Source organism: Mesoplodon mirus (assembly GCF_964341445.2).
Source record: "Mesoplodon mirus genome assembly, chromosome: 3".
NCBI classification, from domain to species: Eukaryota; Metazoa; Chordata; class Mammalia; order Artiodactyla; family Ziphiidae; genus Mesoplodon; species Mesoplodon mirus.
The window spans coordinates 22,364,553-22,381,409 of NC_138978.1; the positions used below are offsets into that span (position 1 = coordinate 22,364,553).

The window sequence follows — 16,857 nt, forward strand, 5'->3', positions numbered from 1 at the left end:
ATAAATAGGATTTTTTTTTTTTAAGCTTGAAAACAGCCATTTTTTTTTAGTTCATCTGTTAGGGATTAATTTTCAGCAAGTATTTAGCACCAATCTTTTTTTTTTTTTTTTTTTAAGAAGATGTTGGGGGTAGGAGTTTATTTATTTTTGCCGTGTTGGGTCTTCGTTTCTGTGCGAGGGCTTTCTCTAGTTGTGGCAAGCGGGGGCCACTCTTCATCGCGGTGCGTGGGCCTCTCACTATCGCAGCCTCTCTTGTTGCAGAGTACAGGCTCCAGACGCGCAGGCTCAGTAGTTGTGGCTCACGGGCCTAGTTGCTCCGTGGCATGTGGGATCCTCCCAGACCAGGGCTCGAACCTGTGTCCCCTGCATTAGCAGGCAGATTCTCAACGACTGTGCCACCAGGGAAGCCCTTCAGTACCAATCTTAAAGTGTGTAGTATGGATGAAGAAAGAACAGTCTTGCTGAAAACCAGGGGCTGATGAAATGACAGTTATATTTAACATTGGTGTTTATCAGGTGTAGTCTTCAATTTGCTTGTTGATCTCAAATGTTCAACTGTTTACTTTGAAAACCTGATCTTTACAGATTGAACAAGAAAAGTTGGCATCTATGAAAAAGCAAGATGAAGACAAGGATAAAAGGGATAAGGAAGAAAAAGAAAGCAGCAGAGAAAAAAGGGAGCGGTCTAGAAGCCCAAGAAGGTACAGTACAGTCTGCATACCTAATGTTTTATGAGTGTGTTAGGTATTAAAGTATTTTGTGTCCAGAAAGTTACACAGTTAAAAAGGAAGCTAACAGCACTATTCAGAGAATTTCTTCCATCATACAGTTTTCATGTTGAGCTATGGCTTGCCTCTGGACTAAAATATTTCATCTTTTTTTTTTTTTTGAGAGAGATCATCTTTTGACTATAATAATTATATCTAAAATCTTGGTGAATTAGTCAACCCCCTAATTCCTAAATCAAAATCTAGACTTATCTTTCATATTGCTTTAGTTTAAATTATTTTAAGTTATTATTTTAATTTACTCCGGTTTTTTTTCTTTAGTTTTTTAATTAGAAATCTGTACCCACTAGCCCTTGTTATTGTACTTATCTAATTCCCTGTTCTGCGTTTCTTAGATGGTTGTGCTGAACCCAAAACAGATATTTGCTTGCTTCTTCCTTCCATTGAGACTATGGTTAGGTTCCCATTTTCAACTCCACAGTTCAGCTTTATATTTGTGGTGAGTGGTGAGAATTCCATTAGGCTTTTCATTTTTAGGGTTCTGCTAATTTCTTCATAAATGTGCTGGAATTAGTAAAGAGAGGAGGTAATATCTTTGTCCCCTTTATTTATATACTTGATGTTAAAAGCTGCTTATCAGGGAAGCAGTATTTCTAGAGTTATGCACAAATCATAATGATAACTGTTTGTTGATGAACCAGGTCTACTGTTTTACTTCAAGTTAGGGAAACTATTATTGAAATGGAAAGGGAGCTTCTTCTCTTCCAAAAAAGCTATCTTATGCAAGTTTGATATATTTGTCCTCTTCTGAAGAACATTTTGCTTTAATTGCACTAGTCATTTTTTCTGGAATACCTAGACTCTACCTGATGAACTCTGGTGGGATCTGTCTGCACCTAAACTCTGTTTTTTTAAGGTTTGACTTATTATTATATATTTCCTTCCTTTTATGTATCTGCTTCCCCTGAAAAGTTGTTCTTTGGTCTTCTCATCTCTGGGAATGATTGAGAACCTAAATCTAGAGTCCTACGTCAGTGTGTTCCTCTGTTATACCTGGTATACTGGAGAATGTTATCCTTCATTTGCTTGTTTTTCTGGTTTTCTGTTGGCCCTTTTCCTATTAAGTAAGTGTGATAGGATATCTTATTTCCATAAGGAACTTCTCAGATATAAACAGTAATGGTGTAATTAAAAAGATTTATCTCACTTCTCCTTTTGACCCTCTTCCCCAGTCCACGTTATTCAAAAAACCTGAAAAAAAATTGCTTTCATCCTAGACGCAAATCCAGATCTCCTTCCCCTAGAAGACGATCTTCCCCTGTCAGGAGAGAGAGAAAGCGCAGTCATTCTCGATCTCCCCGTCACAGAACCAAGAGCCGGAGTCCTTCCCCTGCTCCAGAGAAGAAGGAAAAAACTCCAGAGCTCCCAGAGCCATCAGTGAAAGTAAAAGAACCTTCAGTACAAGAGGCCACTTCTACTAGGCAAGTACATAAAAATTCATTTGTAAATATCACAATTTTAGGCTGTTATTAAGTGACCGTAAATATGATACCTGTGAGTTACAAACATAAACTTACTTGTTTTACTTGTAGATTTTTTAAACTACAAAGTTAGCTTGTTGAAAAGAAATTCAAATTGTATAGGGGAGTATAAGTAAGATGACCCAAAGGTGACCACTGTTATCTGTTGGTTGTGTTGCTTCAGATATTTTATATACTATAACTTGCCTTTTTTTCCCCCACTATTATGGACAACTTTGCACTTTTAAAAAAAATGTATGTGATTAGAATTGTTAGTTCACTGGATTTCACTGATGTGTATATATCTTTCTAGATGTCTTCATGGATTTTGAAAACTTTTTAAAGAAACAGCTTGTTTATATTACTGTATTAAGACTTAGGAATCTGAGTAGAAAAGGCACAAAATAAGCTTTCCCCCCCCCACACACAGTGACATCCTGAAAGTTCCCAAGCCTGAACCAGTACCAGAGCCTAAAGAACCTTCTCCAGAGAAAAACTCCAAAAAGGAAAAGGAAAAGGAGAAGACCCGACCAAGATCTCGGTCACGTTCCAAGTCAAGATCCCGGACACGTTCTCGCTCTCCTTCTCATACTCGACCGAGAAGGCGCCATAGATCCCGATCAAGGTGAGTAGTGTCTTTAAGATCTGCATAGATCTTAGATTTTATGTGCTACTCTCCTAGGTAGAATTGGGTAAATTATATCAAAGCTGTGGAAAACATTTAGCACAAATGTTACGCTTTGGATTTCCAGCAACAATTTAGGGACGCTTTCTGGGTTCCATTAAAAATCTCTACACAAATAGAAAATTGTGTCCCTTGAAATCCATTTTTTAAATGTAGCTGTTGAGAAAACTATGTTAAGGAATTCATTCCTTGCTCATGATTTACTCAGATTCTAATTCTGTTACGGCAGATCATACTCACCTAGGAGGCGGCCAAGCCCAAGAAGACGGCCATCTCCTCGAAGAAGAACTCCACCGAGACGAATGCCTCCTCCACCAAGGCATAGAAGGAGTAGATCTCCAGTGAGACGGTGAGAGTTTTGGGGTTTTTTGTTTTTTTTGGTTTCTTTCAGTTTGAAGTTGTCAGATGTACAAGAGTACACCATGTTTGTTTTAGGCTAATCTTTGAATTAGTGCTCCCCTGGAAGAAAAGAACGCATGAGTAATAATAGGTAGTGTCTTAATAAAGAGATCCCTCATTTGAGATGTAATGCTGTCATTTGTGTGCTGATAACACTAGTCTAGTGTTGGAAAATAAAAAACAAATTATTGGTGAATTTGTGTTAATCTTACCAGTTGTTTGTGTTAATAATCTTTACCACTTCAGACCCTACCAAGAAATCCTATCAGGGGAATTAGCCACCTTCTTTGTCTTTTAATTACCACTAGTTTCTGAATATAGATGACTACAGAGCCGATAAACTGCTTTACCAGTATTGAAATAACCCATTTGCGTTATACCTTTCTTAATGTGTCTTTTTCACATTAAAGAAGAGTACTTATTGGAAACAGTTCAAACAGAAATAAGATGAATTGAAAATTACCCACAATCCCATTCCATAGATTTAACCATTATTAGCAGTTTGGTATCTATTTTTGAAGAAACTGGGCATAAAAGTCACTCTGTCAATACCAGTGTTCTTTTTAAAAAATCATTTTTAAATTAGCATAAGGTAAAATGTTAGGATCTATAACTTCTAACAAAACGACTTGCTGCACCTGCCCGAAGTGGAGGCATGGTGCACTGGTCGCAGCGTTTTGTGCGTTCTTTATGATACATTTCACCTGCGTTTGGAAGGAACGGATGATTGTGCTTCAGATTATACTTAGGACAGAATTTTTTGTGTTTTGAGTCTATAAGGTTTTTTCAGGGAACCAAATCAACTTGGAAATAAAAGAGGGGAAGCAGTAAGGTCTGTAGTTTTGTTTCTGCAGTCTGAGGTTTTTCAGAGTCCCATATTTTTAAAAAAGGTACTTTTCGGGAATTCCCTGGTGGTCTAGTGGTTAGGATTTGGTGCTTTCACTGCTGTGGCCCGGGTTCTGTCCCTGGTCGGGGAACTGAGATCCCACAAGCCACGTGGTGTGCCCAAAATAAAGCAAAAACAAACAAGATATTTTTCTTTGGAGAGGGCTTGTCAAGGTATATTGAACCATTTTTTATAACTACTACTAAAAATTACAGAATTGATGTTACTACCAATAAATGAGACTGAAGATGTAAATGGTCAGTCAATTTAGGCATCACACTTTTCTAAAATTGTTTCTCCTTTGGAGAAAAAGTAATACTGGTGCTTTCTAGCATAAGATCAGTGGAAACAGCTACTTCTTTGGAGTTTTGCAAGCAGCCTGTTTGAATTGCTTACTGAGCCATTTAACAGTGAAGATAATTTGCAGATTGTGTAAGATTCCCTTTCAGCCAGTTTTTATCTCACACTTAAGGTAGGGTTTCTTTTTTTCAGGTTCTCAGGAATTCTTCCGCCAAAGGTGAATTCTGCAGGTACACATAATTGCAACAGAACTTACCACAAATTTTGCCGCAGAATTCGAGAGTCCCCTGCTTCTAAGTTTATGTAGCTAAATGAATTCCTAATCTTGCACGTTTTTTTAAAAAAATGCAACATAAAGGTTGCATGACATTGTGTTATTAAATGAAAAAAATACTTTGCCACCCAAATTTTGTATGCAAACTCCAAAACACTCATATTATTATTCCTAAGGAGGGAAGAGACTGGTTAGTTATTCTCTTATAGCACTTGACATATTTTATAACTACTGGAAAGACAACTCAGAAGCATTTATCAGAATAAGTTATTTAGTTAGTCTCAGAACTAGCTGTTTCCTGTCCTAGGTTATGGTTTTGTTTCACATTAAAAAAAAAAACCTCATTTATGTGCTTAGCTACATAAACTCAAAAGTTGGATAAAAATAGCTGTATTGTTGTGTAAACTGTACATGCCTGTAAGGTCATTTTCTGTAAGTATGTAGTTAATGAACATGAGTCCTTTATTCCACAGAAGAAGGCGTTCATCAGCATCCTTGTCCGGGAGTAGCTCGTCCTCTTCTTCATCTCGTTCCCGGTCACCGCCAAAGAAGCCTCCAAAGAGGACATCCAGCCCCCCTCGGAAAACTCGTAGGTTATCTCCTTCAGCAAGCCCTCCGAGGCGAAGGCACAGGCCATCACCTCCAGCAACTCCACCACCAAAAACTCGTCATTCCCCGACACCCCAGCAGTCAAACCGTACGAGGAAAAGTCGTGTTTCTGTCTCTCCAGGGAGAACTTCAGGTAAAGGTAAAAATCAAGCACATAAAAACAATATGTTCTTTCTTCATTTGGCCTCAAAATACCTAGTCAGTTGTTGCTATCCCCTACTCCCTTCAAAGTATGAAGTTGCTGGGTAATATTTGTATGTCATGTTTTTTGTAAATTTGCTTATAAGCTCACCTTTTCTTTCCTGCTTTAAGTTCTTGTTGTTTGTTGAAATGGAGTTTACATGTAAAAGTGTTTTGTTTTTAGCAGTACCCTCTGGAATTGAGTAGGTGAAGTGTACTGTTACCAGCTGTGGGCTGTTTGAGTTGGGGTAGCTTACCGAAGTTTGTGTTGTCATGGTAAGGGATCTTTTTATTACTATGAGACCAGTTAACTTTTTTTTTTTACCCTGCAGATTTTTTGTTTGATATCTTATTTGAGGACTTCATATTCTGTTTTATTTCTTTCTTGGCCACATTGTACTTCCTAGGGAGGGACATGGTGTCCTCCTAAAAGCTGATTTGTTTTTTTAATTTAGGCCCTAGGCAGGGTTCTTCTGAGTATTGTCCTTGCTTTATTCTGCAGATTGATTTCTGAGGAATTTATGATCTGTGATCCTGCCAGGCAAGTAGAATGCCATGTTAGTCTGAGTGAAGGTTGTGGTCCGTTGGGGTTTGTTTCTTTAGCATTAAATATACACGGAGAAAAACTATGGTATCCATTTGAATTGGGCCTTTGGTGCTTAGGACTGGAATGATATACACAGCGCGATAGGTGAGTAGTGGGGGAGGGGGAGATCTTAGAAGAACTGTTATAGTAATTGGATGTTAAGGAGCATTCTGTAGATTAATATATACTGGGGTTGCTCTGATCCCATTTAAATTTTCAGGTTATAAATGAAGAAATTAGGGATACCTTAGGCAAAATCATGACTGTATGTTTTTATGAAGTTGGTGAGAGCAGGATTTCTAATCAGCACCCTGCTGCTTCATTTGTGTCCACCCACCACCACCCACTGGCCCCACAACCTTGCAGTGTGGCAGTTCTAGAAAGGCAAATTTTGCTTTTTTGATATCTGTTACTGTGAAGTATAGACAAGCTATCAGAGTGAGGGGGGAACTGACAGATGATGGTAATTTGTAAAGAGTAATGTACAAATTATTTTCTGAACCATAGGTTAATTTGCTGATAACATAAATATTATGTGGTCATTTTTGTTGAATTGGCCCTTTAGACTTAGGCAACTGGATAAATTGGATAGGCAACTGGATAGATTTTCATAATATCATGTCCCATATTACTCTTTATTCAAAATAGTTTCCATTCACCGTGTCCAAATCTGATGCCTGTTGTCCTGACCTATTTTTTCTTTTCCTGTGAAGTTTTTGCACTTCTGAATACTTCTTTCCTTTGTCTGGAGCCAGAAAGTTCTCTAGTAAAATAATAGTTTGAATGTTCCCACCTGTTACTTTGCAAAAACACATCAGAGTATGATTTTTCTGTTTACATCGTATAGCCAAAGGGTAATAAAAGTACCTGAGCAGAAGGACTGAATCCTTGTTAAGTCGGTTGATTGTTAAGAATTACTTGTTAACCTTTGTTAGGGTCTGCACAGATAACCAACCTCTTGTGTCTTGATACGTTGTCGGGAAGAGTGGGCTGCTGCTTTTCTGGAAACAAGTCGCAGTGGATATGTACATAGAGAAGTCAAGGTGGAAGACAAAGGGCCAGTTACGTTCCTGTGGCTTATGGGGCAGGTCTTCCATGTCCAAACAAAACCCAGCCAAAGAGATTGACTGTGGGTAGTGTAGTGAGAGGCTGCCTTTTGTCCACTGAGGCTGAATATTGGTTGTAACTACTTGGAGATAAATAGCTTTTTATAGTAAAACGATCCCAACCCTCTGTGATGAAATTTCAGAGCTAGGAAAGACTTCAGAAGTTGTCATAGGTTCTCAGGTTAAGTGAATTGGTCAAGGTCAGCCATCCAGGGCTAGAATTTGGGTTCTCATTCCCAGTTCAGAAGTGTACACTTTCCGAACTTTCCTACCCCCACATGCCTGTTTTGATTGCTAAAGGAGGGAAATAGAAGGCAGGGTAAAGTTTTTCAGCTTCTGTACCGGGTAGTATGATTTCAGAAATTCCTTTCTTGCAGTCTCCATTGGTAATAAGAGCACTGATACCATTGAAATGTGATAGATTTTACTTTTGTATTTCGTGGGGTAGTCATCAATCAGGGCTTTAAGGTTCTGCTGTTAATAGTGGGTGAATGGAGTGGGAGGCAGGAAAACTATTTTGGAGAATTAGAGGTAAATTATTTGGAGTATAATATACATTCTCATCTGAAAGGGTCCTCAGGAAGCATTTTGTAATCAATGGCATGTCGTAGTTAAATTGGCATTATCTTAGTACATAAAACTGCTTTGAAATCAGTGGAATATTTAATGAAGTATGTTTACAGGGGCTCTATACCTGTGGTGGTGGTGATAATTTTGAGTTAGATCAACATAACCATATGAATGTGCTCTGTAGATACTTCAGATTATTTTACTAATTCTGGTCACAGAGTGACTTATCTTTACAAGTGATCTTTTGAGCAAGTCTGCAAGGTTAATGATTAATAGGACTATTGAAGTAAATTTTTTTTTTTTTTTTTTTTTTTTTTGCTGTATGCGGGCCTCTCACTGCTGTGGCCTCTCCCGCCGCGGAGCACAGGCTCCAGACGCGCAGGCCCAGCGGCCATGGCTCACGGGCCCAGCCGCTCCGCGGCATATGGGATCCTCCCAGACCGGGGCACGAACCCGCGTCCCCTGCATCAGCAGGCGGACCCCCAACCACTGCGCCACCAGGGAAGCCCTATTGAAGTAAATTTTAAATTCTGGTTTTTCAGTTGACTTGGGAGATTTCAGACATCATGCTAGAATGATTTTGCCCTTTAAATACTAAAAATGAAACAACATTAACATAAAAATAAACTTTTTAATAAAAATAAGCTGTTGAAAATCTTATCTAGACAAGCAAACATTGATGAAACATTTATGATACTAATAATGCTATGATTCAGTCTTATTAAACCAGAGTAGATACTTGTTTAATGCTGATTATATCAACAACGACTTAAGACTTGTAGCCAAACCATTATTGAGAGATTAGATCAGGATAAAACTCCAAATACAAGTTTCTGTGGGGAAAAAATGTAATGTTGTAGTTCAATTGTATTATTTACTAAATAGGTATTTGCCAGCTATATAGCAAACATAACCACATTTGTAATGTTTCTCAGGGGAAAATGCATTCTGGCATCCAAACAACCAGCTCCCAAACACATTTTGGAACCCAGTTCTGTAAGGTGGTACTTTGACGTTTGGGTTTATGACTAGATGCCTATAATATTTTTTCAAGAATTGAAGATTAACTGACACTTAAAAATGAAGAGTACTGACCCAAAAAATACTTTGAATCCTTTAAAATTTAAAGGCATTTCTATTTCATGTCTTTGAATTTCTTAAAATACACCTTTTTTTTGTTTGTTTGGTTGGGTTTTTTTGGCTGCATTGGGTCTTTGTTGCTGCGCGCGGGCTTTTCTCTAGTTGTGGCGAGCGGGGGCTACTCTTCATTGCGGTGGTTTCTTGTTGCAGACCGTGGGCTCTAGGCGTGCGGGCTTCAGTAGTTGTGGCTCACAGGCTCTAGAGCGCAGGCTCAGTAGTTGTGGCGTGCAGGCTCAGTAGTTGTGGCGCACGGGCTTAGTTGCTCCGTGGCATGTGGGATCTTCCTGGACCAGGGCTCGAACCCGTGTCCCCTGCATTGGCAGGTGGATTCTTAAGCACTGCACCACCAGGGAAACCCTAAAATACAAGGTTTTTTTGGTTGTGTTTTTTTTTTTTTTTTTTTTTTTCGGTACGCGGGCCTCTCACTGTTGTGGCCTCTCCCGTTGCGGAGCACAGGCTCCGGACACGCAGGCTCAGCGGCCATGGCTCACGGGCCCAGCTGCTCCGTGGCATGTGGGATCTTCCCGGACCGGGGCACGAACCCGTGTCCCCTGCATCGGCAGGCGGACTCTCAACCACTGCGCCACCAGGGAAGTCCTAAAATACAAGTTTTAAATGCAGTCTTGCTACTATATTTCATGATAATTAGATAATCACTAGATTATCTAGTCACTGGATTCTTTACCCAATCCAGTGATTTGTCCAAAAGGCTTATTAGGTAGAATTAATAAAATGCTGGTATTTTAAAAGTATAGTGGTAAATTCTTCCGTTGGATTACTTCAGCAAAGATGATTAGATTGCTAAATTACTGCCCCTTAGAATAAGCCTTTACAGTATTCTGAATGAGCGTCTGGTAAATGAAATGTATCTAAATTCTAGGTTAAACATTCCATGTTAATTGCTTTAATTAAACAGAAACAGGTGTAAGCGTACTGAGGGGATCATATTGTTTTCAAGTCTAGTTCTTAGAGGAATGGTCTCAAATGATGTTTCAGGTTAATCTAGGGTAAGATTAATGATTATCTATGTATATACTTTTGACATTAGTTGAAGCAATGGGATGGATAATGTAGACAGAGATAGTAATTGTTAGAAATTAAAGCCTATGCCATAGATATAGAAATAGTGTCTTGGGTTCAGATCCTAGTCCATTTCAATTACCCGCATGACTTCGGTTGAGGTTACTTTTTTTTTTTTTTAATCTTTGGAAAGGATCCTCTAGCCTTAGCATTTAATATTTTTACCGTTGTGAAGGTCTACTTTTTTACAGGTAGTTTAAGTCCCTCATGCTATTGTGAAGGTTATACTCTACATCAAAAGCCTTCAGCCTCTTAGGTGACTAATTTGTACCTCTTCTCCAGAACAGATATTTTTCTCTGTGAAAATTTCATCAGATCTTATGTCATTTATCATTTATCATCTTCATTACTTTTCTGGACCAACCTGTAGTGGGTGCTTAAAAGCTCTTATGTTGATGAGGCCTTTGTAGTTAAGAGTGTGTGTTTTAGGTTGTAGGGTAGCTCACAGAGGTTTACTTTACTGAGCTGAATGTTACGCATAGTATAGAGCTTGTTCTACTCAGAAACAGCAGCTCCCAATTTCTCTTAAAGTTTCTCTTGGGAGAATCTGAAAATTTGAAAATTGGGAAATCATTGTAGAACTTTCTGAGGCTTTTCACCAAACATTTACAAATTCTTGCTTCTACTTCAGGTAATGATAACAGGGGCTTATAGGAACTTTTTAATTGTCAGTAAATTATTTATGAGAATAGTCACACTTCTTTTTGTACTATTAAGAAGATGTGTTGCTTTTTGCTTCGTTTTTGTATGTATGTAAGTGGGGGTTTTCTTCCCCTTATTTTTAGTGACAAAACATAAAGGTACTGAGAAAAGAGAGTCCCCTTCACCAGCACCCAAGCCTAGAAAAGTGGAGTTATCTGAATCAGGTAAGTGTTTTCTGTGTTTTTTGTTTGTTTTGGTTTTTTTAAGCTGAATTAGATTCTGGTTAAAGATTAATTATACGATATGGCTTAATGGTTAAGAGCTAGGACTTTGAAGTCAGACCAGCCTGTTTGAATCCCCAGCTCCACTAACTACTTTTTGTTTTGTTTTAATAATTTATCTGAGCCTCTACTTTTTTTTTTTCCATCTCTGAAATGCAGATAACAGTACCATCCTTTTGGTCTTTGGTTGTTAACTGAAATAATGTTTATAAAGTGCTTGGCATGCAGACCGAACTGTCACAAATGCCTAAATAAGTTTATTTTTATTATATTTAGTGAAGATAGTCTAAATTAGCATTTAAATTGGCATTTTAAGCTCCTCCTTTATTAAAAAAGAGTAGCTGTATTGCTTGACCCAACCAGATAAAGGTTTAGGAGACCATTTGCCAATTCAAATATGTTACATTTTCTGTATGCATGACTAAAGAAACACTTTCTAAATGCATCCATCTTTCAGAAGAAGATAAAGGTGGCAAAATGGCTGCAGCAGATTCTGTGCAGCAGAGACGCCAATACAGACGACAGAACCAGCAGTCTTCCTCTGGTATGGACACTGGTTACGTTTTTTTCTTTCTACATATCCTAATAAAAATACTTAAGATAAAAATATCCGGAAGTGTAGTGAATGTATCCATACTTAGGAGAAATATTTTTGTACCTTTGTATAAATATGTTAGGAGGAGGTGTTAGTACAATAGTTAAAACAGGAATAGAAATTGGAAAAGTATATTTCTTTCCTCAACCCTGTCTTACTCCCCAAAGCTTTTATTCAGAAATTTTCTGTGCATGTATAAGTATCTGTGGTTAAAAAAAACAAAAACAAAAAACCCACAGGCTCAAACTGTAGATTATATTGCCTGCCTTTTTAACCTACTATAGCTAGACATCTTTCCTTGTTAATTCTTAAGGATCTACCTCATTTATTTACCGGCTGCAGCATTTTTTAAATTTTGATAATATGCTGTCATCTATTGAGCCACTCGCCTATTTGGACATTTAGGTTATTTCTAGTTTTTTATGTGTGTTTGTGCTTATGTGAGTATATCTGTAAAATAGTAATTAGAAGTGGAACTTCTGAATTAAAAAGTATGTACGCAGAAACCTGATTTTTAAACCAGATATCCTGGTTTTATTCGCTTAGTTGGTATTTGTGACTGAGTCTAGGCACTACCTTTGCTTTTCATTTATAAAATGGAAACCAAAGCATCCCACAGTGGCATTAAGTCAGTTAAAAGCCATACAGCTTTTGCAACTCTTTAAGATGAGGTTAATCATGGAAATGTTTGAAAATGCATGTAAGTTTTGGATATTTTTTGGTATTTGGGACTTGTTAGTTATTTTAAGTTAAGGAAACCATGTACAAATGAAGTGTTTCTCTTTGCAGTCCTTGACTGTTACCAGGCCTGTAGGAAATGTCACGTACATTTTGTTTGTTTGATAAATAATAGGGGTATGAAGTAAATTATTCAAATGCTACTAGTAAGACTTTCAGTAGCCTTAAAAGTACATAGAGTAACAAGAATTAAATAATGCTTGAGATGCTTTTTAAGCTTTACTTAGTTATCTGGAAGATCACTAGATTTATAAGGGACCCTGTCTTGTTGGATTGTTCTGTGGAAATGATTTGTATAACGTAATTATATAATAACGTATATTTATGTATGCTTGACTTTCAAGTCATTAAGCACATATCGATATTACCTTTTTTCAGAACTGATGGCTGTATATGTGCTTGCTTATGTTAGTGGACTTGATTTGCTAATTTGGACACTCCATCTGCTTAGATTCCAAAAACATAGACAGACTCTTAAGCATAGACCTGATGTAAATTTTTGTTTATTGTGTAATTATAGATTCTGGCTCCTCCTCTTCCTCAGAAGATGAGCGACCCAAAAGGTCCCACGTGAAGAATGGTGAGGTAGGCAGGCGGCGGAGACATTCCCCTTCCCGGAGTGCCTCTCCATCACCTCGAAAGCGCCAGAAAGAGACTTCCCCACGGTAATGTCTTCACTGGTGTTCTGTAGTTGTGATGAAACTTCATAACTTAAGGGATGGGCTGTGGGCTTATTTAGAAATTTGCTTAACTCCTTCCTTTAAAGAACTCACAGTAGGAGATGGTCAGATTTGGGAGGTATTTGGGTTTTCTTTGTTCCGTGGTCATTACTATTTAATGAGAACTTAGTAAGTTTTGTACCAGCATGTCGAATGTGTGCGTGACTGGAATAGAACAGTTAAATCATAGCATTAACTCCCGACCATGTTTGAATATCTAAAAAAATGTATCTCCATTAGTGATACTTAACTCCATAATTTGGTGAATGGAATTCTTGACATTTGTTTTTTTCCACTGCTCTCAGGATGCAGATGGGAAAGCGATGGCAATCGCCAGTGACTAAAAGGTTGGTTAGATGCTATTTTGTAAATTAGGATTACATGTCAAAGTTTTAGTGACTTAATTTACTGTTTAGGTAACATGCCATTCTGACGTTTACAGGGTATGACTGGAGAAGTTCCTCAATTGTTTTGCTTTGATTATATTTTCTTACACATCAAAATAATGATAAAAGCATACACAGTGTTCATTTTAGAGCATCATTTGAATTTAGAGTTTTGTGCAGTTACAGTGTATTTGCTAGTCTTCTGCTTTCTGAGGTCTTAGCTGTCACTAAATTTCTAAGTATCCTTCCTGAAATGTTCACATTGTTCTCTTTATAGCTCAGTTTTTGAAGCTGTGTTGTTTTAAGTAGTCTCACTAATTAATAAGAGGGTTTTCTTGGAAAGGTTCTTTGGAACCAGTTGGCAGTGTAGATGATGGAGCAAAACGGTGTGTTTGTGCTGTGGAAGTAACTTACTTGACAAGAAAAAATAGAAACCTTAAAAAAAATTTAGATACAGAAGCATTCTGTTCCCAACTGTGATTATTCCAGGTTTCTGTAAAATTGCTAGTACAGCAGCTAAAAAATTGCTTTACAAAATCAGGTTAGTGGTAAGATTTCTCCCCCCCACCCCCGTTATGGTTAATGATGTTAGAGATTGCCATCAAGTCTCTAGGATTTGGAGACGGAGAAAGAATTTTTTGGGATCACACCTCAGTATTTATTTTTAAGAAGGGAAATACAGCCTGGCTTTGAATATTTCATATATAAAGTTTAAAGGTTGAAAAATGCAGCATTTTTCATGCTTCTAAACATTTGTCTGAGTATTGAACACTTTCCTTAACAGTGAATGGTGTATTGATCATACTTAGTATAAAAAGATAGTTGTTGCATCTATAACTTCTTGTCTTCATTACCAGCCTGACTAGTAAAGAAGTGAGGTGATTCTGAAGAGGTCACTGCAGAGATCGCAGGCTGTCTTTGTTCTTATAAGACTTTTGTATTCCTACATACTCGAGGGCTGAGGGCTACTTCATGTTTTGAGACTTATTGAAACTGGTTCTCGTGCAGTTTGGGTGTGGGGAGACCTCTCTCCTCAACAATTTCTACACACAGTTGAAGGCTTGAGTTGGCACTAGTATTCAGAGTAACTAGAAAATGTTTAGCCTTCTTCTACTACTTCTTCCTCTTCTTTTAAACCCCTGATATGTGTGCCATATCAGCTCAGGTAAGAAACTGTAGCCTTTAGGTCATAGAGCCATCGGGTGTCAAGATTCCAGTTATAAGTGATTATCAAATTTTTCTTGTAGTTCCTCTAAGTATGCTAGTTTGGTTATGGTTTTGTCTCTTGTTTTTTTTTTTTTTAGGTTTTGGTTTTATTCTTATTCTCTTTTTGGTTATTTTCTTACATGGAAACATAGGACATTGAAGGTCATCACTGAAAGGGACCTTTTAGTTACTCCAAGCCTTTCATTTTACAAATGAAACTGAGGCACAATAAATATCTCAGGTCATTAGTGTATTATAATAGATTCTAATCGGAGTTAAATTTTTTTATGAGAATATTTTAAAAGAGAAGTCACATAATCAACAGTAGTAGCCTCTTTTGCTATTACACCTACTGATAACACATTGGGAATTCTGCTTTGTATCATCTCACCCTCAAAGTTTGCGAGTGTAAACCTTTGTTTTTCTTTTTTGAGTCAAAACCCAAATGTCTTTTCCCATTTGAAATCTTCATTACCTGTTGAAACAGTACTGTAGTCCACCCTGTTTCTCTAGGTCCCGTAATTCTCAGATTAGCCTTGCTGGTAAAGTGGCTTCTTCCTTTACTTCTCCTTCTCCTTTACTGTTCTTTCTTGTAATTAACAATTTTGTCTACGTTTCACCTGAAGCTTATCTGTCTTGTAGTTTATATTTTAAATCTGTTCAGAGTGAATTTTTAAATTAAATTTTTATTTAAATTTTAAAATCTGTTCAGAGTGAATTTTTAAATTAAAAATTAAATTTACTAATGAATGTCAGAATTTTCATTGTTCTGTTAATGAACAGAACAATGAAAGAGTTCTGTTAATGAACTCTCCTTAGTTTTAATGGGGAATCAAGACTAGTAAACTTTAGAAAATACTTCCAGATTCACAGGAAGCATCAATCCTGTACTGGGCAAGAAATTAAGAACTAATTACAGTTGACCCTTGAACAACATGTGTTTGAATTGTGCGACTCCACTTATATGCACGTGGCTTTTTTTTTTCTCCAATAAATGCATATTATAGTACTACATGATCCTCGGTTGATTGAATCTGCCAGTGCAGAAGCCCGAGCCCCCCACATTGTTTAAGGGTTAATTGTATATTATTTGATTTCTTTGTATACACAAACTTAGCCAATAGATGTCAAACTGGCTTGGTATTTATTTTAGTATATCTGCTGGGACACTACTATGAGTTAGTCCAGTTGATTATAATTGTATTTTTCAGGTGTGCTTTTTGTGTTAATTGGTTAAGTGCCTAACAGCTCAGAATTAAGGTCTGTGATTCTTATCTATATTTTAACCATATTGCTCCCAACGGCTTTAGTGCTCAGACAGCTTTGGTCCTTTGTCTTTGGGGTAGTGTTTTTAGTTAATAGTTTGCAACTGTTGAACTGTGGGAACATTCTTTTTAAAAAATCAAGAACTTGGAGCAGTGACAGTGACACCCAGACTTTGGGCCTTAAATTTTAAATATCTGTATTAGAACATTGTAGTTTTCTAGGCTTTAGAACAGTTGTTCCTAACAAGGAATCAAAAATCACTTGAAGCACCTTTTTAAACATATACCGGCTAGACCATAGCCCAAACCTGGTGAACACAAATTTCAGATAAGCTTCCAAGCTGTTTCTGATGTACATTCTAGTTAAAAAGCAATGCTCTAAGGCAGTGTTTTCAGACTTTTTTCACCCTGTGTCATGTTAAGAATGTTCTATGTCATGACTCAGATTGCATATTTATATACAGAAACAAAAATTTCACAATACAAAATTTACCCTTACCACAAGTTAAAGCACTTTGATTTTCTTTTTCTTTTCTTTCTTTCTTTTTTTTTAAATCTTGGTTCTCACCCAGGGTCTTGACTAACTACACTGTAGTTTGAAAAACACTGCTTTGAGGGATAGAGTGATAGCTGCCGCACTTTGGGTTGACAGTGATTGAAACTAAATCATCTTGATCACTTAGTTATAAATGTTACTGACTCTGAATCAACTATAATTCTTCTTTGGTTTAGTGGTAGACGGAGGAGAAGCCCCTCCCCACCGCCTGCCAGAAGGCGACGTTCTCCTTCTCCTGCCCCTCCGCCTCGTCGACGCAGGTCTCCCACACCACCACCACGACGAAGGTACTTTATCACATGGGCTAGTGGGAGCTAAAGGGAGCAACTTTGAATCTTTGTGATTGAAATATTTTATTCGAGTGGCATGCACAGCTGTTTACAAAATACCACATAGTATACAATTC

The 16,857-nt window shown here is 37.5% G+C and overlaps 1 protein-coding gene across 13 annotated transcripts in view; it reads left to right on the forward strand.

Annotated features, from left to right (window-relative positions):
- Nucleotides 1-16,857, forward strand: part of SRRM1 (serine and arginine repetitive matrix 1) — a 29,219-nt gene that overhangs the window by 5,958 nt on the left and 6,404 nt on the right. The window contains exons 5-14 of one of the 13 annotated variants that reach the window (XM_082613044.1): nt 586-701; nt 2,006-2,209; nt 2,679-2,873; nt 3,163-3,282; nt 5,266-5,540; nt 10,849-10,929; nt 11,447-11,530; nt 12,840-12,984; nt 13,344-13,385; nt 16,628-16,738. In XM_082613044.1, coding sequence (XP_082469170.1) covers nt 586-701; nt 2,006-2,209; nt 2,679-2,873; nt 3,163-3,282; nt 5,266-5,540; nt 10,849-10,929; nt 11,447-11,530; nt 12,840-12,984; nt 13,344-13,385; nt 16,628-16,738 — 1,373 coding nt within the window. Of the gene's footprint in view, nt 1-585; nt 702-2,005; nt 2,210-2,678; nt 2,874-3,162; nt 3,283-5,265; nt 5,541-10,848; nt 10,930-11,443; nt 11,531-12,839; nt 12,985-13,343; nt 13,386-16,627; nt 16,739-16,857 lie in introns of all 13 variants that reach the window. The other 12 variants (XM_082613045.1, XM_082613046.1, XM_082613051.1 and 9 more) reach the window with 12 other exon arrangements.